General features: G+C 42.9%; 1 protein-coding gene across 1 annotated transcript in view; it reads left to right on the forward strand.

The window, feature by feature from the left end:
• The window catches only part of SCN8A (sodium voltage-gated channel alpha subunit 8), a 217,714-nt gene that overhangs the window by 178,711 nt on the left and 14,521 nt on the right, over positions 1 to 24,482 (forward strand). The window contains exons 20-26 of the mRNA XM_054444133.2: positions 3,300 to 3,473; positions 9,744 to 9,866; positions 15,708 to 15,992; positions 17,887 to 17,940; positions 18,472 to 18,609; positions 19,590 to 19,694; positions 23,563 to 23,833. Coding sequence (XP_054300108.1) covers positions 3,300 to 3,473; positions 9,744 to 9,866; positions 15,708 to 15,992; positions 17,887 to 17,940; positions 18,472 to 18,609; positions 19,590 to 19,694; positions 23,563 to 23,833 — 1,150 coding nt within the window. The remainder of the gene's footprint in view (positions 1 to 3,299; positions 3,474 to 9,743; positions 9,867 to 15,707; positions 15,993 to 17,886; positions 17,941 to 18,471; positions 18,610 to 19,589; positions 19,695 to 23,562; positions 23,834 to 24,482) is intronic.

The raw sequence follows: 24,482 nt of genomic DNA on the forward strand, positions 1-24,482 counted from the left end.
TATTCCTCTCATGTGTCCCCACTGCCTGATTTACCCCATCCTTAGCAGCCCCTAAAATGAACTTCCCTCTCTTACCTAATACCCCAAATCTCTTGTTCTTTGCTTTTCAGTTACCCAGGGTGGGAGGGAGGTGTTATTCCTCCACTCACTGTCCCTTCACAGCCTACTGGATTTAGAGAACCCATGGCATTAGCAAATGTTTAGAGTCAGATCTCTGGTACAAAGGTTATTTATATTCACATTGTCATAAGTGCTTATTAATCAGTGAAACATACAAGGCCCTGAACATACAGGCTCCTCCACTGGTGAGACTAATTATCTTGGCATTTGCTTTTATTTTTAGCTGGGTTATAACTGAGGAGACCTGGGCGGGGTGTGGTGTGAGGGAGTTGCTTGCTGGTTGAATAGTTTTGAGGACAGCAGGGACTAGAAACAGTACACACTTTCCTTAAGGGAAAGGTGAAGAATGCATAATGTTGAAGTATATTTAAAGAAGGTGGGCACATTCATGTAGGTGTGGAATCAAAGCTTAATCTGGAAGAAAAAAAAAAAAACATAGCAAGGGAGAAACCCCAAATTCAGTGTTAAAGATTTTGACAGTGACTTGGGAAGTTTCACTGACTTGTGAGGCAGGAGAATAAGAAAAGCTGAGAGAGGCAGCAGTGTGTATTAAATACAAGCGCGAGGATGAAGAAGACAGCTTTCATGAAAAGGACCATGGGAAGTAAGGGGAAGGTTTACACAGGAAGGTGTCAGGATTAAAGTAGGAGGCAAAAAAGATAGCTTGGTAGCCACTGATCTGAGTGAAGGGGAGCCAGACCGCCCCGCCTGCCCCTGGGCCATTTGTTGCATCAGCGAGCATTCACACAACACTTCCTGAGGTGCCGCAGAGGCACCTGAAATGACAGCATGGTCTCTGCCCTTAAGAAAAGAGAGGATCAGACTAAGCCGAGTGATTGGAGAAAGGCGTTTTATTATTGCTGTCGTTGTTATTCTTCAAATCTAGTAAACAAAAATCTAAACAGTATGACCCATCATTTGGCTCTTCTCTTTCCCATTTCTACAAAAAAGAATAAAGCAGTAGTGAACTAAAGGTTTTGAACTTTCTTTACTGCTCACCTTTGACAGTTTTTATTTGTCTTAATGATTAGGCAAAGGATATTTGGTTCAGTACCTGCAGACCCTGTGCAACAGTAGGCATGAGATTTAAGAATAACAAAGTGGCCGGGTGTGGTGGCTCACGCCTTAATCCCAGCACTTTGGGAGGCCAAGACATGCGGATCACCTCAGGTTGGGAGTTCGAGACCAGCCTGACCAATATGGAGAAACCACATCTCTACTAAAAATACAAAATTAGTCGGGCATGGTGGTGCATGCCTGTAATCCCAGCTACTCGAGAGGCTGAGGCAGGAGAATTGCTTGAACCTGGGAGGTGGAGGTTGCAGTGTTCCGAGATTGCACCATTGCACTCCAGCCTGGGCAACAAGAGCAAAACTCCATCTCAAAAAAAAAAAAAAAAAAGAATAACAAAATGAAGCCACAGTTAAAATGTCCAAGAAGAAACTAGAACGTGGTTACAATGGGACTAAAGAGGGTGGGGATTAGGGCCCTCAGTGACATGAGATCAGTCTTGGGCATCTCACATAACTTGGATTATAGAAGGGATTTCTAACAGATGGGGTTAAGGGGAAACCTGACATGGAAGCTGTTGCCTTTTTGATTGAGCAAAGGGGATTTATTTGCACCGAGACCCTGAGTAGGACTGTGGAACCCATAACCCCTGTCCCCCCACTGCCTGTTGATGAAAGTGGAGCCGGGCACGGTGGCTCATGCCTGTAATCCCAGCACTTTGGGAGGCTGAGGCGGGCGAATCACAAGGTCAGGAGATCAAGACCATCCTGGCTAACACGGTGAAACCCCGTCTCTACTAAAAATACAAAAAAAATTAGCTGGGCATGGTGGCTCACGCCTGTAATCCCAGCACTTTGGGAGGCTGAGGCGGGTGAATCATGAAGTCAGGAGATTGAGACCATCCTGGCTAACACGGTGAAACCCCGTCTCTACTAAAAATACAAAAAAATTAGCCGAGTGTGGTGGTGTGTGCCTGTAGTCCCAGCTACTCGGGAGGCTGAGGCAAGAGAATGGCGTGAACCCAGGAGGCGGAGGTTGCAGTGAGCCAAGATCGCACCACTGCATTTCAGCCTGGGCAACTGAGCGAGACTCCGTCTCCAAAAAAAAAAAAAGAGAAAGTGGAGCACCTGATATGCATGTGCCTCCATTTTGGAAGGTGAGGCTGCAGACAACCCAATTCTATTCTTCTGGAGATGTTCAGAGCAGGCACTTCCCATTGTATCACAGAGGACTTCCTCCCCACCTCCAGAGGTTTTCCTATGCTTTAGGAATTCCCTCCTCTTGGCACCACACCTGTATAGTCCACCACTCTGCAGATGGGAATGCTCACACCACCATATAAGGGATTATCCCATTCATGAATGCCAAAGAAATAAAATAGTGATAAGATTTTCTTCACCTGAATATCTCCCACCCATATGACCCTCCACCCATACTGTGGTGTCAAGGGACTAAAAGGAGGAAATATTTTGTCATGTCTTTTATATATAGTATTGGTGAGGATGTGGAGAAATTGGAACACTCATATGCTTCTGGTAGGAATGTGAAATGATGCAACCACTTTGGAAAACAGTTTGGCAGTTCCTCAAAAAATTAAACAGTTACCATATGACTCAGCAGTTCCATTCCTGGGCATATGCCCTAGAGAATGAAAACATGTCTACCTAAAAACCCATACACAGATGTTCACAGCAGCATTGTTCACAATAGAAACAACACACATGTCCATCAACTGATGAAGGATAAACAGAATGTGGTATATCCATATATTGGACTATTACTCAGCCGTAAGAAGGAAAATCTAGAGGGAGAAAGTAGGTGAGTGGTTGCCTAGGGCTAGGGGGTTGGGGGTTTAGGGGGTGATAGCTAAAGGGTGTGGGGGTTCTTTTGGAGGTAATGAAAATGTTCTAAAATTGATTGTGGTGATGGATGCAGAACTCTGAATATACTAAAAGCCATTTTAAATGGCTGAATTTTATGATATGTGGATTGTATCTCAATAAACCTGTTACAAAATAAAAAGCCTATGTAGTGGGGGAGTAAAGCGAAGGAGACAGGGAGCTGATGACAGGCCAGCCCATGTGGGAGGGCTGCCTGAGGAAAGCAGTGCTCCCTGTGGCCTGCTTGCCTTTAGGCACTGTCATAGGCAGCTGCTGCCTCTCTTTTAGGCCTTCGAGGACATCTACATTGAGCAGAGAAAGACCATCCGCACCATCCTGGAATATGCTGACAAAGTCTTCACCTATATCTTCATCCTGGAGATGTTGCTCAAGTGGACAGCCTATGGCTTCGTCAAGTTCTTCACCAATGCCTGGTGTTGGCTGGACTTCCTCATTGTGGCTGTAGGTGTCTTGCTTTCTGTTTCCCACCCCTTCCAGCAGGAACACAGAAACAGGGGTCTCTCTTTTTCTAATGGCAGTAGCTGCCCTGGGCCCAGGTTACAGATCAAGATGTAGATGTAGGTGTGGGTAAAGTTCCTTTCATAGCACTCAGATCTTCATTTTAGGAAGGGGAACTCTGAAGTCCCTGCGTTTGCTCCAGGGGGACTAACCAACCAACTGTTTAGTCTGGTGGGTTTGGCTTAACTTAGATTCAGAGATTAGGAGAAGTGGAATCACTGATCTCAAAGGCCCTTGTTATTAGGCTGGGGACAGGAAAGTTCTTGCCCCAGGCCAGCAGGATGTCCTCTTTTTGTGGCTGGGAGAAGGGGTGAGAGAATGAGATGGGGGCTGCTGGGACGAAGGTGGTTGTGGGATCTCTGTGGTCTCTCCTGCTGACTGTTTCCATGAGCACTTCGATCCAACTCAAGTCTTGATACCAGCCTCATCCAAACAAGTCAGTTTATTAGGTGAGGAGAGTTCATACTGAAATAAAGTACCCCCTTCTTCCCACACGTTGCCATACTACAGTGATCATGAAACTTGAGAAATCCTTTTTTCCTCCAGGTTCCAAGACTATCTCTGAGGTTTGCTGGCCATGACCTCCTGAGTTTTTTCCAGGTTGGAAGTGACATCCTCTCTAACTCTATCTCACCCCACCATTACTTGTCCCTCGTCAGCTTTACTAAGGATGATGACTGTTCTCTTATTCTATATAATAATTAAAGCTTCTCTCTTTCAGCCAAATCAGCATTTTAAAGAAAGGATGAATGGGATTTGTAGGACCAGGGCCTGTGGAAAATTTACTTCTTTCTGAGGGCTGTTAAGTGCCAAGAAAGTAGAATGGTGGAGACTAGAATGGTCATGTAGAATGCAGGTTTCATTGGCTGCGTGGTGAACTATCTGTAGAGTACCTCTGGGATCCAGAATAGAGCAGCATAGAAATCTCTCTGATGGCAGGTGCCCAGCACTGAGCCATGATTTCTGCTCTATAAATGGATTTCTTTTCCAATACATTGTCTGCAATTTCTATGGTTAATGGCCCCCTTCCCAGAACTGTCACTGTGCCCTCAGTTGCATCCCCATTTCAAAAAGCCAGCCTTTGGGAAATGCCTAAATGAGGTGAGGAGCCCAGCCCTAGAGGGTACCAGTGTGAGACCCTCGCAGCGAGAGATGTTAGCACTCCCTCCAGCAACTGTTGATACCATCCTGTGGTGGAAGGACCTGTACCTCCCACAAACAGAAAGTTGGAGCTCTAAGACTTAAAGAATGGGCTTGAGATGAGACCCAGAGAGCCAAAGTGAGACTGGGCCAGTTCTCTTTCTAGAGAAAGGGGAAGTGCCATAGAGTCTTCATTTCACAATAGCTCCTCAGGACTACCTGGCATCAGGCGGGACGCCTGAACTCAAACTGGTACTCCCAGCTGCCTGGGGAGGCTGTGATTTGAAACAGAGCTTCCCCACCATGACCTACCCTCACCAGAACACGTTCTTCTTTTTTCCCTAGGGTGAGCTACCCAGAATTTGAGGATATTGATCAGGTATCCCACATGCCCCTGCTAAACAAATAAGCTGTTAAAGCACTAACAGTCCTACACATTAGCATTTATTTATTTTTTGAGATGAGGTCTTACTCTATCACCCAGTCTCAAGTGCAGTGGCGCCATCTCTGCTCACTGCAGCCTCTGCCTCCTGGGCTCACATGATCCTCGCACCTTAGCCTCCTGAATAGCTGGGGCTGCAGGCACACACCACCATGCCTGGCTAATTTTTGTATCTTGGGTAGAGATGGAGTTTCACCATGTTGCTCAGGCTGGTCTGGAACTCCTTGGCCTCCCAAAGTGTTGGGTTTACAGACATGAGCCACTGTGCCCAGCCAGCATTTATTTCACAAACGTTTTTATGACTTTTTATACGAGGTGGAAGGGGGTAAAGAGCATAGGATGGGCATGCAGCCAACTGACACTAATTCATAAGCTCCTCTAGCTTTTGGGGGTTGCTTGATCATTACATTACTGTGGTGCCAACTGGCTCCTGTGAAGACCTCTGTGCCAGTTATTAGTAAATAATATAGTTGAATGCCATTAACTGTGTAGAATTGCTCCAGAAGCAATAAGGAGAAATAGAGGTTATCCTTGTTGCAAGCATGTTCCCAGCCCCTGGGGAGCTTACACTAGCTTCCATAGCAACTATGGCCTGATTCCAGGCTTGTGCTAGGTCGGGGGACATTCCCAGGCCATCACAGTGGCTCCAATTGCTGCCACTTTTGAGTTGTGGATGGACAATTAGTCTTGGCCTGTCACCTGAACAGCTGGAACTGCTGGACTTTTTGGTGTCCATTTGAGTAAAGTGTCTGGTTCCTTGGCATTTTAGAACATCCAGAAGATTAGGTCCTAACTTAGCACCATGTCTGAGTCTGTTACTCATCGCATTTGTTTTCCTGATTGATTTTCATTCTTCCTTGTTGCCGCTTAAAGCTGTGAGTACTTTTCAGAGTCATGGGACTATCCAGATGACTTCCAAGGTTAATTCCTTTTATTTATAAGCCGTATGAGTTCCCAAACAAGTAAAACATTCTGTTTTGCTCAGGTCCTTGGCTGCATTGGAGATTGTGTCCTGTAAAAGAATTTTGGCATCTTTTCCCCAGGACATTTATCCCACTGTATGTGGAGATCAGCAAGCCCGTCAGTTCCGGAGGTGGGGACTTGCAGAGACCACTTGCCTCATCCTGAATTCAGACTGCTGAAAACATTCTCCGTTTGAAAATATTCACATCATTTTGGAAAAATCACCTAATGTCTTTCCCCCTTTTTTTCCAGCCTGCAACCATAGATGCCCTGAATTTATTTATTTATTTTTTCATTTTTTAAATTTTTTTAGGTAGGTCTCACCCTGCTGCCCAGACTGGAGTGCAGTGGCACAATCATGGCTCACTGCAGCCTCAAAGTCCTGGGCTCAAGCAGCCTTCCCACCTCAGCCTCCTGAGTAGCTGGGACTACAGACATGTGCCATGGCGCCCAGCTTGATGCCCTGAATTTGATGTCTCCTCAGTTCCTTTTTTCTGTTGTTGTTTGTTTGTTTTTTTAGGTTTGATTCTTTCCTTAAAGAATACTTTAAGCAATGTTAGGATTATCTCCAGTAAGGGCTTAACAGAGACTCAGAGGATTATAAGAGAGCCCTCAACTGCTAAAGAATAACCCAGATAAGACCCTTATTGATCCTGTCCTGGGCCAGATTAATCAGCTGAGTAACAGCTTATCTCTCAGCAACATTTAGAGCCAGCCACTGAATTGGCCTTTAGACCTCCTCCTTCATTCTCCACACTGTGGGCCTATTTGTTATCAGATAAGTCACCCACCCTGAAGAGCTGGGATCTTCTTACCTTATATGGTGCCTATAGCCACTCAAAGCTTAGTTTCTTGCAATCTTTACCTGACAAAGTTTCGTAAGATGAAGCTGACGCAGGGGACTGTTGAGTCCAGGTACTTGGCTGAGAAAGAATAGCTTCCCTTCAGATATACTCATTAAGGCCTCATGAAGAATCTGGCAACTTTCAATTCTTTTGGAGTTAAGAGTTGGCTGCACTTGGCAATAATAGGGAAGTAGATACCTCCATATAAATTCTTATTGATAATGGTGGATGGATGGAGAGAAAGGGATTAGTTGGTGCTACTATGTTCTAGATAGGGCTTTTGTGGACTATAGTTTAGGTAGACATTGAACTCTGGACCATCTGCCTTTTCATGAAAATTAGGGTAGCCTAATAGGGCAACATTTACTTCCAGATTTGCTTTGGACATTGCCCAGGGCTTCAGAGAAGATAACTACACTGGTGGATTATGAGCACATGCATAGATCAAGGTCCATACCCCTTTTTATTTTATTATTTATTTATTTATTTATTTATTTGAGATGGAGTTTCTCTCTTGTTGCCCAGGTTGGAGTGCAATGGCACCATCTCCGCTCACTGCAACCTCTGCCTCCCGGGTTCAAGCAATTCTCCTGCCTCAGCCTCCCAAGCAGCTGGGATTACAGGCATGCGCCACCACGCCCAGCTAATTTATTTTTGTATTTTTAGTAGAGACGGGGTTTCACCATGTTGGCCAGGCTAGTCTCGAACTTCTGACCTCAGGTGATCCACCCACCTCGGCCACAATGCCCGGCCATACCTGTTTTTAAATCGAAACCTTTAAACCTGCTCATCCTGACCCTTGCTAGGTCATTCACATTCCACTTCTACCCCCTGCCAGTCATGTTGCTTAATTATAAATGTCTTAATTCTTTTAAAAATTGTGTGTGTGCAATTCACAGACACAGGATCAAAGAATTAAAGCCCTAGGATAGAGATAAAAAGCAGCAAATGAAACTAATTTGTAGATTGTTTCTTTTTTTTTCCTCTCTAAATTTTCTTTAAAATATCATCAATTTAAGTAAGCTAAGCTGATCTGCAACCACCACTTCCCAGTAGGAAGAATTTAAGAGCTGTCGATGGAAATATCTTAACTTATCCTAGAATTTGTGTTGTAAGAAACCCAGAACCCAGCCAGGCATGGTGGCTCAAGCCTGTAATCCCAGCACTTTGGGAGGCCAAGGCAGGCGAATCACCTGAGGTCAGGAGTTTGAGACCAGCCTGGACAACACAGTGAAACCCCATCTCTACTAAAAATACAAAATTAGCCGGGCATGGTGGCACATGCCTGTAATCCAAGCTACTCACTCAGGAGGCTGAGGCAGGGAGAATTGCTTGAACCCAGGAGGTGGAGGTTGCAGTGAGCCAAGATTGTGCCATTGCACTCCAGCCTGAGCGACAGAGTGAGACTTCGTCTCAAAAAAAAAAAAAAAAAATAGAAACCCAGACCCCAAACATTCTGGAGTTTGACTAACTAAAGGTATTTTTAGGTTTGCTCTCCCGTGAAGAATTCTGTAACTCTCAGCTCAGGCCCAGGCAGGCATAAATGTAGTTAGCATGGTGTTGAGAAAGCATCGTGGTAACTGCTCTGAGAGCTCTGGTAGAACAAGGTAAGTTTGCCTCTGGCAGAGCAGGAAAGTGTTTGACCATACATCTAAGCCTGGAGGTCTGCAGGCTTCTTCCCCCTGGTACGGCAACATATTCAACTCTGGATTGTCCAGATAGTCCTGTTGGAATGTTGTCATGTAACCTGCCCACTGGGGACGTGACCTGTCTGTGGAAGAAAAAGCACTGGCCTGGTAGTCAGGCAGTGGAGGTCTTTAATCTTGGCTGCAGAACTGCCAGTGTAACCCTGGGCAAATTCTTGTGTACGGGTCTCAATTTCCTCATCTATCAATTTTTTTTTTCCAATAATTCTTCCAGCTATTATTCTAATGATAAAAGTTATAGAAGATTGACATGGAAATGACAGACCTGAGGATAATTCATTTTGGACTGTTCTGGAAGGAAAGAATGAGAATTATAAGGAAAAGTATAGATTCAGTTGTCCAGACTCACCCAAGTTCTTGTGGCCATGGAGGGGTCCTGGTTATAGTTAAAAGTCAGAAGGGTTATTATAGTTAAAAGTGAGAGATAGAAGGATGTATTTAAAAGATACAGATAGAACTCACTTAAGTGAGTTCTCATGGAGCCACAGTTCTTCTTGGGAACTGCAAGTCTGCCATGGTATTTATTGAACGTTTTCATTGTTGTTAATGTCGTGATGCATCAAATTCTCAAACAAATGGTTTTTTGTCAACCAGGAGTAAGAGAGCTTGTCCCTCTTGGAAAGCCAATGGTGAATGAGCTGAGGAGGGGGCAGCTTGTGTGGAGTATGTGTATTTATCTGTATTCTTTTCCATAGGTACCATTAAATTTGTCTGGCTTAATTTAATGGGGACTTCTGGGACCTGCAGAGACTGTAAAGGGCGAGGGTAAGGCTCTTGTCGTCTGTTCAGGCTCCTCTCCTTCCAGTGGAACTTCCTCACTCTCTCCCTCTCCCGTCAGCCTCTCCCCTTTTCCAACTTGTGTGTATGTTCTACTGCCTTCTCAATTTTCTCTTCCCTCTTGTTTTTTCTTCTGCCTCTCAACCACCTTTCCTTCCAGGTCGTTTGAGTCAAGTTGAAATAGGCAGCTGGTGTTACCCACTTCCTCTACCTGGGGGGCCCAATCTGTGTCTTCAGTGCTAGGGGCTTTATTCTAACACTCTGGAACCTCTGTTTTCTTTCTTTTTTTTTTTTTTTGTTACCTTTTTTGTTTTTGTTTTTCTCTTCTGTTTCTGTGTAGGTCTCTTTAGTCAGCCTTATAGCTAATGCCCTGGGCTACTCGGAACTAGGTGCCATAAAGTCCCTTAGGACCCTAAGAGCTTTGAGACCCTTAAGAGCCTTATCACGATTTGAAGGGATGAGGGTAAGATACTAAGAGCAGCTGATCCTTCTGCATGCCAATGGAAACTGTTTAAGCATGCTAGAACTGATCACATGGTGGAAAGATCATTCAAACACGAATTCTGTGATGCAGCTGCTGATTTGATCCTCCACTCTCTCTCCCACACCTGCCCTGTGCAAAGGGGAATTGCGTTAAGCTGCCTCATCACATTAATATTGGCCCCACCCCCAACAACATGCCATCGCAGAACATGTTAACATTGGCTATTCTCATTTGGCCTGGCTTACCTGTAGCACTCGGGGCGGCTTTCTGGGCTGTTGATTTAATAGGGAGAATCACCAGGTGCAAAGAAGGGGAATTGTAACCCACAGACCCACTGAAAAGCACAGGCTTCAGGCAGGGAGAGTGCTGTGTAGGGGCATCAGCCAGGTGGGGACTGTGGCCTTGGGGTCACTGAGAAAGCAGCTGAGAATGGGCTTGAAGACATGATGGCAGGCCTGAAACTGGGGATGGAGCAGAATTTGGCATGGCCCTGGGAGAAGAAATGCTTTTCTTTCTATTCGGATTCCTCTTATTGCACCTTGTTGTTCTCAGCCCAGTCCCATAGGGACTGGCAGCCTCTGTCTGATAGCAAAGCTTTTTTCCTCACCCCCAACCCCTCTGCCCATGCTGTATGGTCCCCTAACACTGTCAAAATGACAACCAGGTATAATGCTAGATGACTGAATATCAGCTAGTTCTCCTGAAATTTCTTGATACCTCCTATTCCTGCTTTGGTGATACTCCACCCAAAACAATACAAGGTGTTGTCACCCTACCAACTTAGAAACAAGGTGCCTTCTTGGTGCCATTTTCTTGTCTCTTTTGGTTTAAACAATTGTGCGTGTGCATGCGTGCATGCGCACGCGCGCACACACACACACAAAAAAGTCAATTTCTTAAAATCAAAGGGGCAACTGGCTTTGGTGGTAATAGTTGTCCTGTGGTGATCAGAGAGAGGTCTGTTATACTTAACGAGACCAAGAAAACTCGCTTCAATTCAGATGTTGAATACATGCAGGAGAGCAAACCAGAGGATATATTTTTAAATGTGCAAACGTCAGAATGTAGGAATAAAAATTAAACTGTTACAATAGTCTACATGAAGCAAGACCGATTGGAAAAACTAGATACCAGGACAGTGCTGCTACATTCATTCCTCATCTGTGATCCCTGGCTGTTACTCTATGAAGCCACCCACAGTTGTATAGGAAGATGAAAACTTAATTGGGACTCGGGAATTTTATTATGTTAATTTATCCAGACAAATGCTTTTTGCAACAAATTCATGTTTCTTCTGTAGCACAGTCACAGTTTGGTTTACTAAATGTAAGCTTTCTGCAACTCTCCTGAAACCATCTGCAGGAAGGGCAGTTCCACAGTAGTGTAAATTTATTTTAATTTTTCAAAAAACTTGGGATTTTAAGACTTTGTCCCACAGATAAGAGAGGTTTTAGAATGTGCGCAATAAGGTCATTGCTATGCTCGGGCTAAATTTAGGAAGAGAGTTTATTACACAAGATTCAGTGGTTTAGACAGCCACAGTGAGATTGAAAATGTGGTTAAAATGCTCTTCTCTGCTCCCTGCACCTTTGCGCATTTTCCAGAGGGAGCTAATAAAATGTTTTAATAAACTATACTGGTTTTGTTATAAAGTTGATAATCCACTTTGGTGACTGAAAAACTGAGGACAAGATGCAACCAAAAGAAGTCCACTGAAGACAGTACTTGTCCTGAGCTCCTCTGCATCCCCTTACAGTGATCCCTGATCTTCCAAAAAAGAGATTGGTAATACCCGAAGAAATCCCCCCATCCCCCTACAAAAGAAATGTCCATCCTACCCATCTGATGCTTGTTACTAACTATTTCCATCTAGATGCTCATTACTGTCAGTCCTGTCCAGGCAGACAGAAACAGTCCTCATGGCCGCTGAGGCCAGTTTGCTCATGAGGCAGTTACTTGAATAACCTGGATGCAGGAGCCGTTTTGGGAGCCACACCTCTTCCCTTTAGCTGCCCCTTCTTTCTGTACCTTTCCTGGACCCTCAGTTTCCAGTCCCCTAAAAACTTTCATTTGTCAACTTGAAAGTAGTTTAGGAGCTTGGAGGTCCCGAATGAATAATCAGAACAGTAGATAATTTTATTTGAAAAGCATTATGATGTTTTATTTGAAAAGCGTCTACATCAAGATTTTTTTCGGTAAGATAATATGGTCAAGAACAAGTTTGAACCCAAAGCTGGAATTTAAAACAATAAATGTGCATTAAGGGAAGCTTTGGAATAAGAGTGCCACCTCATTTGATTGACTCCAGCCAACTAACAGACAGTATTGACCATGGCTGGTTGGGCAGGTGAAAAGGGATCAGGGATCCATTCCTGCCTTGTGGGTTTCCTAGCCCTTCTGTGGGAGAGTAACTGCAAGAAGAAAAGATTGGATTTGGCTAAGCGTATAGTAAGTCCCCCAGTAATAAACAGAATTAGGTACACATGTTTTATTTAAATGTTTTTCTATGGGGCATTTTTTTTTTATTCTTTGGTTTTGGTTCTTCTATATGCCAACACTTGAGAGATTACCTTTAGAATATTTTAAATAAGAAATCTTCATAAACTGAACACCATCCATGCAGATAGGCTCAACTGTCACTGTGCTGCTCCAATTACAGACTCAGAGCTTCACTTGAGAGGGAGCATATGACCCAAGCCTGTCCTGGGACACTGACTTCAGTCTCCTCTTCTTCCTCAAACCAAAGACCAGGAAAACTGAAGCACTTGTGCTGTAGGCAAAGGAATACTTAATGTAGTTCTTTGCTTTTCTCTCCTCCATAGTAATCTTCATTTAAAGATTTCGCTGTGCTGTTAAATTTTTGAGGGTATATAATATTAGTGCCATGAAACATGCATGCATTTTTGTTGATTGTCAGTACATAGTTGTCCATTAAAGCCATGTTCCCTCTGCCAGATATTAAAAGCCAGCTGACAGATTTTATAGTATTTAATGAGCAACAATAATGTCCAAGACATTATAGAGAAGACAAAAATACTGTAAGAATTAATATCCATTGGAATTTTCTATCAATTAAATGGGATTTGTATCAATTGCCAAGTGTAAACTTCCATTGATAAAAGTAACTTTTTATAGATTACTAAAACCTAGCTTTGAGCGATATTTCCATGTCTAGTTCTTAACAATAATAGATTTCATGATAATTAAAGGCAATGTAGAATAACTAGAGAGCTTGTGTAGAGAAGAGAGGATCAAATTCATTAAGTGACTACCAATGGAAATTTGAATTATCATTTATAATGTATCTTTAGTGTGAGAGTTCAAAATAGGAAATATGATCTCTTGCCCAGTGGTTGCTGAGAATAACAGCACAATGATCATTACATACGGAGCACAGTTAAATAGTTTCTACTTAACATATTGCAGCTTATCAGCTAATGTTCAAAGCAAGGAAGAATTATTAGTACATTGAATCAACTCTGGGCTGGGCATGGTGTCTTATGCCTGTAATCCCAGAACTTTTGGAGGCCGTTGTGGGCAGATCACTTTGAGGTCAGGAGTTCGAGACCAACCTGGCCAACATGGCAGAACTCCACCTCTACTAAAAATACAAAAATTAGCTGGGCACGGTAGCACACACCTGTAGTCCCAGTTACTCGGGAGGCTTAGGCAGGAGAATTGCTTGAACCTGAGAAGGGGAGGTTTCAGTGAGCCAAGATCGCACCACTGCACTCCAGCCTGGTTGACAGAGTGAGACCCTTTCTCAAAAAAAGTAAATAAATAAAATTTAAAAATTAATCAACTCTGTTTTCTGTTTTATTCATAATACTAAGGTAAAAAGTTTTCCTCTGGTTATGATTAAAGTACATTTGCATCTTATAAAACTTTGGATTTTATAGGATTTTATATCAGAGAATGAGGCTCTGAATATTTTTGTATATTGATCCATTTGATCAAATGGATCAATATATAAAATTTTCTATATACTTTATGAGAATAAAAGTTCAAAGAGATCACGTTAATTTTTCTTCCTTGTGGTAAATATTAACCCATATTCAACTGTAACCCATAGTATGTAGGACAGGTTAGACTGGGTTTGAGTAGAAGCTTAAGATCATTCTCTGCATAGACAGAAGAGTTACTGGAGGAAGTAGGTTCTGAATTGAGGTTAAAAAGCAGCATGCCTCGGTTTCAAGTCTTTGGGGCCTACTTCCTATGCCACATTTGTAATGGTCTAACAGAAAGTCACGATCTCCCACCTAAGGTCTGCTGTGAAATGCTGTCACATAGACTTACGCTTTTGAATCTTTACATAATCTACTCCCGTATTGTTTGAGAAATTATTTTTCCATTTGCGGATCATCCTCCTTTTGCCTGTTCTTTTGCACATTTCATTGCATTTTGGCTCCCGCCAAAGGGTGAGCAACTGTAGAATGAGGAGATAAATTCAAATCTGAGTACATGACAAATTTGGTAACATAAATAAATATGAATATCATTCTCCAAAAAAAGTGAAGATTTTCCAGATTTCAGACATCCTGGCTTTCCTTGCTCAACTTAATAAACAAAGTAATAAACACTTTATACTAATGACAGAGCTGTCAGATCTAGAAGAGATTTCTTGGTCTAAGAATTAAGAAATAACTGCCTCTCATTCTAAAGGCCTTAATATATGAATTGGAGAAACACAAAATGAATATTTTAATCTAAAAGGAAGAGTGACTCCTTAGCAGAAGGATATCATTGCATTTTTTACACAAGATAGAACAGGTAGCTCTGATCAGCCACGTCCTGATGAGTGACAATGCAGTCTAAGGCAAAACCAGAAGATAAGGAAAACCTAAACTCTAAATTGTGTGCTGCTCTGACTGATACTGTAAAGCAAAATCAAAGTTGAAAACAACCCAGAAACTTTGATTCCTAAGGGGTTTTTTTCTTTTGCTTTTTTTTTAATTCCTGAGCTTACTGTAGTCAGTGACTTTTAACAATATGCCAATTTTTTTAGTTTCAAAAGCAGTGATGATCTAACCCAAAACTCTTTTAAAAACCTTAAGTCATCCCTATTTCTAATACACTGTGATGAGTGGAGTCAAGCCCTGGAATGAGCAGAGAGACAACAGCATTAGCCAAGCAGGGAGCGACTCTGATTTAAAAGCCTACAAAGTCAGAATAAAAAGGCTGGAGAAGTATAATGAACCTTGAGTGAAAGCACATCTGTTCAGATTTTATTTTATACTGTTTGGTAGAGGGAATATAGCTTTTTTTTTTCTTGAGCCTGCAAAATATGCATGCTCAGCTATTGCCTGAAATAAAATAACTGGCCTTGTGTAGTCATAAAAGAGACATTATGTACTGTTAACTGGCTCTCTATTAACCACAACGGGTAGTTCTCTGTGATTTTGAACAATTATACCTTGTTTTTCAGAGGGGGAATGTCTGTTGAAAGGCAACTAGCAAGCTGAAAGTTACTCATATTTTCCCATTGGGCATATTTTATGAATTGAGGAAGAGGGAGACTGGACTAAGAAATAATTTTTCAGTCCCAGGCTGATGCATAGGAAAGAAGACCTAGGTCAGCTTGGCTGGGGAATTTGTGTTAGTCAAAATAAAGATGTAACTTTTTTAAAATTCCTTCAATATAGTCCTAGACTTAGAAATTTTTGGTCCTACTTGTCAGTCTGTCCAGTTACTCTAATTCCAAAGGGAATGTAATGTTTCCATACAGAACAAGCCACACAATGTCATTCCCCTCCTGGAAATCAAAAAATGTGCTTGCTCTCATTTCCACCCAACACTCAGCAACCTCCCCTTCCAATGCAGGTGGTGGTGAATGCCTTGGTGGGCGCCATCCCCTCCATCATGAATGTGCTGCTGGTGTGTCTCATCTTCTGGCTGATTTTCAGCATCATGGGAGTTAACTTGTTTGCGGGAAAGTACCACTACTGCTTTAATGAGACTTCTGAAATCCGATTTGAAATTGAAGATGTCAACAATAAAACTGAATGTGAAAAGCTTATGGAGGGGAACAATACAGAGATCAGATGGAAGAACGTGAAGATCAACTTTGACAATGTTGGGGCAGGATACCTGGCCCTTCTTCAAGTAGTAAGTAATGTTTTGTTTTTTGTTTTTGTTTTTGTTTTTTCAGTTCTGTGAAATTCAGGCAGCTAGCACAAATCCCATTTGGCTTCTTCTCAACCCTACTTCTAGAATCAGGATTATTCTCAATAAGTCCAAGAAAACAGTATTGTTCCCCAAACCAGTTTCAGAGAGACCCTTTCCTGAGTATTCTCTGACTTCTACAAGATCTCACTCAAAGGAAATCTCTCATTGTGCTCAGGAGCAGAGCTGTGCCCAGCAACAAATAAAGATCCCTGCAGTGTAATAAAGTGGCAGAGAGATCATCTTCCCTTCCCGGTCAGAGAGTGCAGTTAAAGAGAAGGGCAAAAAAATTCAAGATAAGCACATAGACAAAAAAGTAATGGCAATTGTGATGGAGCAAAATAATAGTACATACTCACTACACTCCAGTTAACTTAGGAAAAAACCATGGCAGTGTGTTGGTGCCACACTCACCTCAGCTCCACCCCAGAGAAAGGTATCAGATTAATGTATCACAGTAAGGAAGGATTTAACTATCTAGATAATTCTCTTTTGCCTAATTTCATTCTTTCGTGCTTAGTTTTCACTGCCTCTCTCACCAGTGTTTTGGAATGTGTGGCAAGACAACGTAATGCAGTGAAAGCTCGTAGGCTTTGAAATTAGACTGTTACAGATTTGAACATACTCTGATACTTATTGGATATGTAACTTTGGACAAATTATTCAGCCCCTCTGATTCTCTGTTTCTTCATCTATTAAATATAGATAATGATACCTTGCATGGTTGTTAAGAGGATTTGTGATTTTTAAAAATTTCTTAGCACAATTCCCAGCATATAACCATGCTTAATTAATGAAAATTGCTATTAAGTATTTTTGTTACTATATTGCCATGCCTATATCATACAGTTCTTGGGAGACTAACTGCAATAACACAGATGAAGCTCTCAACCTAACCTTACATATAGTAAACACTCACTGTCAACTCATAATAGAAGGCAAAGTTCATGGAATGAACTGTAGTTTTTCCTACCCCAAAGCTTTTTTGCTGTTGTATCCCAGTTCAAAAAATTGGACCCACAGATTGAATCTGAATTGGAGCATCTCCAGAAAACCAGTGCACATCCACAAGCCAGTCAAACATGGTAGTCACAGAGTCCCTGCCATATGCAAGATGCTGTGCTTGACAATACAGTACTAGGGCCCTCAGATGAATAAAGACCTTCCTGTGCCCTGAAAAAACCTTAGAATCTGGTTGAGTACATAAAACACGGTGAATAGTACATGGATTATCCATATGTGTTTCCAAAATCGGTCTAGATATAGTAGACTGAAGGAGTAGAATAGGGAAGGGACTGTCAAGGATAAAGCTAGTATTGCCACTACATAGGCTACACATGTGTATATTAGTAAAGAGTAAGTCTGATCTTGTTTTTCTTTTAAATCCAACTATGAGTTTTTCTGACCCCCATCGCTTAACACCTTTTTTTTTTTTTTTTTTTTTTTTTTTTGCTTACCACCTTTTTAAAAAATGATTCCTCAATGGAATGGAGTGCTAAGTTCCAAGCATTTTCAGTAGATTCCTGCCATTCACTCATAAAACTTTTCCCTAACTTTAGGCAGGCTTCTCAGGCCCATGATTTTGAGTCCTTTTGTAAAGCCTTAATCCTATTACGATTTTCAACATGTTTATTTGCCAAACTTTGTTGTTATTTTCAGGAACAAAGCCCTCCTGAGACCTGTAGTAACAAACAGAAAATTCTGTGTCCAAGGGAGGCTGCACCCAAACCCCTGTTCTGTGTTCTCACTGAACCTAAGCCTGGCCTTTGGGACCCCTGCCTAGACTCCCATCCACTCCCTTATTAGGCACCGTCTAATGACTGACTCTGTTTGCCAGGCAACCTTCAAAGGCTGGATGGACATCATGTATGCAGCTGTAGATTCCCGTAAGGTAAGGATGTACATGGCGAAAATACCACCTTCTCAGATGGCTGGAAAGCAAGCAGCATGGTATACCGAGCCCACCAAGAAAGAGGAAGGGATGAAGGAATGGAGGAGTTGACGTTTCCCTTTGGAACATTTATTGCTTGTTTTATTGATTATAGATCATTTTCCTTGTCTCAGTAAGTCATCACTCTCTTACATTGGCCCCCAATGATTAGACTGTTGATTTTTACGTGGCCCCAGTGAAGCGGTCTATGCTTTAATCCTGCTTCATAGCAAAAGTATGGCTCCTAGCAGACAGCCCTCCCTCCCTGTGGCCTCATGATTTGCATGTTCTCCACATGAGTCGGAGGACAACTAGTGTCCTCTCAAGGCAGGCCATGCCAGTGTAGAGAAGGAGGCAGGCAGAAAGAATCTAGGGCTCTCCCACCCCAGGATGTTCAGCAGCTCAAATGGTCACAGTTACGGCTGATGGCCTTGGCGTGTCCAACTCCAAACTAGGAGCTGATTCTCTTTCTTTTATCCTGTCCTTTGACAGCCTGATGAGCAGCCTAAGTATGAGGACAATATCTACATGTACATCTACTTTGTCATCTTCATCATCTTCGGCTCCTTCTTCACCCTGAACCTGTTCATTGGTGTCATCATTGATAACTTCAATCAACAAAAGAAAAAGATAGGTCTCCTCCCCTCATTGCCAGTGGCTGGAAGTCAGCCCAGATAAGAGGCACCTTTGTCCCTGTCTCTAGAAAGAAAATGTCCCTCTTTGTTTCTCTAAAATCTGTATTGTTAGCTCACTGTGACCCTGGCCCCCATACGTTAGCCCCAACCCACTCTTTCTGGTCGGGGCTGGATTTTGCAGCATGTAGTTTACCACACTTACTAGCAGTCTTTTATTCTTGAGGCCTATTACTGGTCTTGGTCTCCCACCAGAAGCAGGTAGGTCAGAGAGTGCAGTCTAGCAACAGAGATGAAAAGGAAAGAAACAGATGAATAGCTATCACAAGAAGTAGAAACTCTCTAGACTTGTGATTATCAGTCAATCTCTGAGCACAAGCAAATTGGGATTTCAGAGACCACGCTTGGAAAGTTTACTTCCTTACTTGTTCTAGATGGTTAACAAGTTTTACAAAGCAAATTGAAAAAACTGTCTTGTTGCTCATTTTGTAAGTCAAGTCTATCCCAGCATGCTCCAAGACACCCTCCAAATTGCTTTCTTGCACCAGAATTTCCAAATTTTGGGTATCATCTAAAATAAATTGGGTATCAGCCAGGACATGAAGATCTTTTTATTCTAAAATGTTTTTTCTAGAATGTATCAGGAAAGCTGGCCCCCAGAAAATGAGACTGTGAGATACGACTGCCTTCAGAGTCACTGCTCTCAAGTTCACCCTTTCATGAGGGTGTATAATTGGATAGTCCATTTCCTTTCTACCTTGGGACTGGAAGATCTTAGAAATCCTGAGCTAAAAACAAAGGCAGGTATCTCTTTAGAGCTGAATGATTATCGCAGGTCTACCCCACTCTGGGACAGCTATTAGCTACAAAGGAAAGGGATAGGTCTCCCCCTCAGTTCTCAGTATTGAACCTTAGGTCCAAACCCATAGCATGTTGAGAGCCAGTTGTAATTGTGTGTTTTCTTCTTCCCTCCTTTACTTCGGAGGTCAGGACATCTTCATGACCGAAGAACAGAAGAAGTACTACAATGCCATGAAAAAGCTGGGCTCAAAGAAGCCACAGAAACCTATTCCCCGCCCCTTGGTAAGTGCATGGTGCAGGCTGAGGCCTTGGTGAGAGCCCATATAGGAAAAGTACTGCTAGAGTTACTGCAAAGGAAGGAAAAAGGTAAGTGATTGACTGCTTTGTGCCTAATCGTCTCCTCACCACCCATCCAAAAGATCTGAATAGGACAGCAGAAGAACAGGGATTAAGGCATGGGGGCTTTTACATCAATCCTCGACCTATCCTCTGAGCCTTCCTTGGGCAGCCGCCAAGAATCAGCATGTGAACCACATTGGCTTTGGCCCTGGTTGAGAGATGTTTTTAGAGACAACCAAAAATCAACAAGAGAAAATGAAATAAAGTTGCTCTCTTTCCTACCAGTTCAAGATAGGATTTCGTCATAATTTTTTCAGCTTCTCTCTGCTCAATAAGTATGTCTTTGCAGGATGTATCTAGAAGCTAAAATCGTGCTTCTGGTTATTTGTGGGAGCAGAAGAGGGTAAAACTATGTGAGTCTGGTGCCCTGATTCCCTCTCTTGAGCTGAGCCTTTTATAAAACAGATTAGGGGGCTGAGATTCTGCTCCATTGTTCCATTGGTGATGGTTGTCTTGTTTCAGAGAAGGAGAAGGAGATGCCCTGCTCCTGATTCCATATATCCGGTTGGATGGGACATCACCCCCAAAAGCCAGGCCCAAAGTTCCTCCTTCTGTAACTTCCATTTAGCAACTTTAAAAAACAGACACAACACCACCAAAAAAAACCCCAGCAGAACCTTTAATACAAAAGCTTCCCTGACAATCTAATTTGTAGAAATAAAAGTAGAGTGACTATGTTTGAATCAAGAGTTACAGTTCCAGAACGTTTTCTCCCCTCACCCCCACACGCTGCACGTGGCACATGTACTGCATCAACTTTTGAAGGAAAAGAAATTCTAGGGCTTTGCAGAGCAGGTTGAAAACCACCAAGTTAAAGTAATCCTGAAAATAAGCACCAGCCCAAGTATCTCGGTACTTAAAAACAAACAAACAAAAAAGCAAGGAATCTCAAGAAAGAGAACAGTTGGGGTTTTTTATTTCCTTGATGTTAAGACTTCATTTTGTGATAGAAATGGGACTAAAGGGAATAGAAAAGGGTTAACATTTCTAAAGTTCTGTTTAGTACTTTAAATATGGGAACCTGAGTGTATTTTCTTCCACATTAAAATATAACTTCCAGCCTAGGCAACATAATGAGACCCCATCTCTACAAAAAAAATTTTGTAAAAAGTAGCTGCGCATGGTTATGGGTACCTGTGGTCCTCACTGTACCCATAAGTACAGTGAGTAAGTAAGAGAATTGCTTGAGCTCGGAGGCCAAGACTGCAGTGAGCCATGACTGTGCCACTGTACTCCAGTTTGGGCAATAGGGAGGGACCCTGTCTCAAAAAATACAAAATAAAATAAAATATTTTAAAAAGTAGGAAACATTAATAAAGAGTGATTAACATTCATTTAGCAAATATTTATCAGTCTTTACTATGTACCAGGCACTAAGCATTATGTGATGAACAAAAGGTAGACACTGCTGTCATGGGGCTTATAATAGTTGGGGAGATAGCTAATAAATAAGTAAGCAAACAGCTACAATAAAATGTGGAAGATTGTGGGAAAAAAACTAACTAGAGGGCTATAAGTGGTGGATCTACTTTAATATAGTAGTCAGAGAAAGCCTCACTAAGGAGGGTCTACTTGAGTGGATGAGAAGGAATTGGCTGGGCACGGTAGCTCATACTGTAATCCCAACTTGGGAGCTAGAGGCAGGCAGATCGCTTGAGCCCAGGAGTTCTAGACCAGCCTGGGTAACACAGTGAAACCCCATCTGTACAAAAAAAAAATTAGCCGAGCCTGGTAGCATGCCTGTAGTCCCAGCTACTGAGAAGGCTGAGGTGAGAGGATGGCGTGAGTCCAGGAGTCAAGGCTGCAGAGGATGTGGTAAGCTATATCATGCCACTGCACTCCAGCCTGGGGAACACAGCGAGACCCTATCTCAAAAAAAAAAAAAAAAAAAAAGATGGAACCAAAGAGCTGGGGAAAGAGATGCCTGGCAGAATACACAAGACCCCAGAAGCAGAAAACAGTGGGGCCAGGGGGTGGCGAGCCAGAGGAGGGACATTGATGAGCAGAGTCAGACTGTGCCAGGTGTCTCCCTGTAAGCCAGGTTAACAATAGGGATTGTGTTGCAAGCCCAGTGGGAAGCTCTTGAAAGGTTTTAAGTAGGGGAATGATGTGATCCATTTGTTTTTTGTTTTATGTTTTGAGACAGAGTCTCTCTCTGTTAACCAGGCTGGAGAGCAGTGGCGTGATCTCGGCCCACTGCAACCTCTGCCTCCTGGGTTCAAGCAATTCTCGTGCCTCAGCCTCCCGAGTAGCTGGGACCACAGGTGCCTGCCACCATGCCCGGCTAATTTTTGTATTTTTAGTAGAGACGGGGCTTCACCATGTTGACCAGGCTGGTCTTGAACTCCTAACCTCAAGTGATCAATTTTGGGTGGCCTCGGCCTCCCGAAGTGCTGGGATTACAGGCGTGAGCCACCACACCTGGCCATGATCCATTTGTTTTAAATCATTACACTTGCTATTATATGAGGACTGCATTGGATGAGGGCAAGAGAAGAAGTGGGAGACCAGTTAAGTGGCCAGACAAGTCCAGATGAGAGATGATGGTGGCTCAGGTTAGCATAGAGCCAATAAAAATGGAATGAAATGGATGAACCCAAGTTATAATTTTGGAGGAAGAATCAATAGGCCCTTCAGTGGATCAGATGAGGGAGAAGAAAGAGACAAAGATGATGCCTAGATTTCTGGCTTGAGAGCCTGAATGAATAATTGAGATGAGAGGAACAAGCTGGGTGAGGGGCAGGGAACAGACTTGGCTCTGCTTTAGACTTAACTGTAAGAGGCTTGGACATGGTAAGTTTGAGATGCTTATGAGTCATCAAGAAGAAGTAGCAAGTAAGCAACTCAGGTTCAGAGGAAAGGTATGGGCTGGAGAAGAAAAGCTTGAGCGTAAGTACATAGGTATCACGTAAGCAGCAAGAATAGATGAGCTCTCATAGAGCAAAAATTTAAAGAAGGGATTAAGAGAAGAAATGGCTGGCAGATGAGACCAAAAAAGGAGCAGCTGGGTAAGTAGGACGACAACCAGAGTGTGTGCTGTCACAGATGCAAAAGAGAAGTGGGTCAGCTGGGTATAGTGGTGCACACCTGTAGGCCCAGCTTATTGGGAGGCTCAGGCAGGAGGATCACCTGAGGCCAGGAGTTTGAATTGCTATGTGCTATGATCGCACCTATGCATAGCCACTGCACTCCAGCCTGGGCAACACAGTAAGACTCGTCTCTAAAAACAGAGAGAAAGGCCAGGCATGATGGCTCACACCTGTAATCCTAGCATTTTGGGAGGCCAAGGAAGACAGATCACTTGAGGCCAGGAGTTCAAGACCAGCCTGGCCAATATAGCAAAACCCCGTCTATGCTAAAAATACAAAAAATTAGCCAGACGTGGTGATGTGTGCCTGTAATCCCAGCTACTCGGGAGACTGAGGCATGAGAATTGCTTGAACCCAGGAGGCAGAGGCTGCAGTAAGTCAAGATTGCACCACTGCATTCCAGCCTAGGCAACAGAATGAGACTCTGTCTCAAAAAAAAAAAAACCAAAAAACAGAAAGAGAGAAGCTGGTAACTTTGGAAAGCTCTTGGTGAGGTAATATTGATGTTGGTCTCCAGCCATGCTCCTGACAGAGCAGCAGAGCTGACCAGTATTACAGAAAAGAAGGGAGAGGGTACCTCGATTAGCAGGGTGACAGCTTCCATAGGTTGGCTTGGAAAGGTTTTCATGAATCTTTTATCTTTTCCTTCCCTTCCTCCCCAGAACAAAATCCAAGGAATCGTCTTTGATTTTGTCACTCAGCAAGCCTTTGACATTGTTATCATGATGCTCATCTGCCTTAACATGGTGACAATGATGGTGGAGACCGACACTCAAAGCAAGCAGATGGAGAACATCCTCTACTGGATTAACCTGGTGTTTGTTATCTTCTTCACCTGTGAGTGTGTGCTCAAAATGTTTGCGTTGAGGCACTACTACTTCACCATTGGCTGGAACATCTTCGACTTCGTGGTAGTCATCCTCTCCATTGTGGGTGAGTGGGGTTGGGGAAGTAGGCGAGGGGAAAGTGGACCTGACTGATTATGAGGATGAGATTTCCCGTGAGAGGAATGAATGACACAGGTCTGAAGTGCAGGCAAGATACCCTCATAGCTTAAGCCCATGTGTGGCCCTGAGTCATCTCGGGGGCCTGCCTAGCGGGTTCCATGGTCAGTGAAGTTTCTACTGAGTGTTCTTAGTAGTCTTGGATTATAAATTCTGTGGCTCAGGGAAAAAAGAAAAAAAAAAGATTGGTTCTTGCTTTTAAGGAGTTTAAAGTCTAACAGGGAAGGTAAAAGAAAGTTGTCATTAAAAAATGTAGCACAATAGAAGTATAAAATGAAAAAAGGAATGATTGTTAACTTGGCTGTTAACGAAATAGTCTAGGTAAGTTCTGGTGGTGATGGCCATGGTAGTGCTGCTGTTACTGGCAGGGCTTGTTTACTGAGATTTTACTACGGGCCAACTACAGTTTGAGAGTTTCTTCACCTATGTTATCTTATTTGATTCTTATTACATCCCAGGAAGCAAGCTTCTTTATTATCTGGACTGTATAGATGTCCACAGCCACTCGCTAGGAGATGGTGGAGGCATAACTCAAGTTGATCCCAAAGTCCATGTTTTTTAAGTGACTGTGTGCATTT

The sequence above is a fragment of the Pongo pygmaeus genome, chromosome 10 (assembly GCF_028885625.2).
Source record: "Pongo pygmaeus isolate AG05252 chromosome 10, NHGRI_mPonPyg2-v2.0_pri, whole genome shotgun sequence".
Lineage (NCBI taxonomy): Eukaryota > Metazoa > Chordata > Mammalia > Primates > Hominidae > Pongo > Pongo pygmaeus.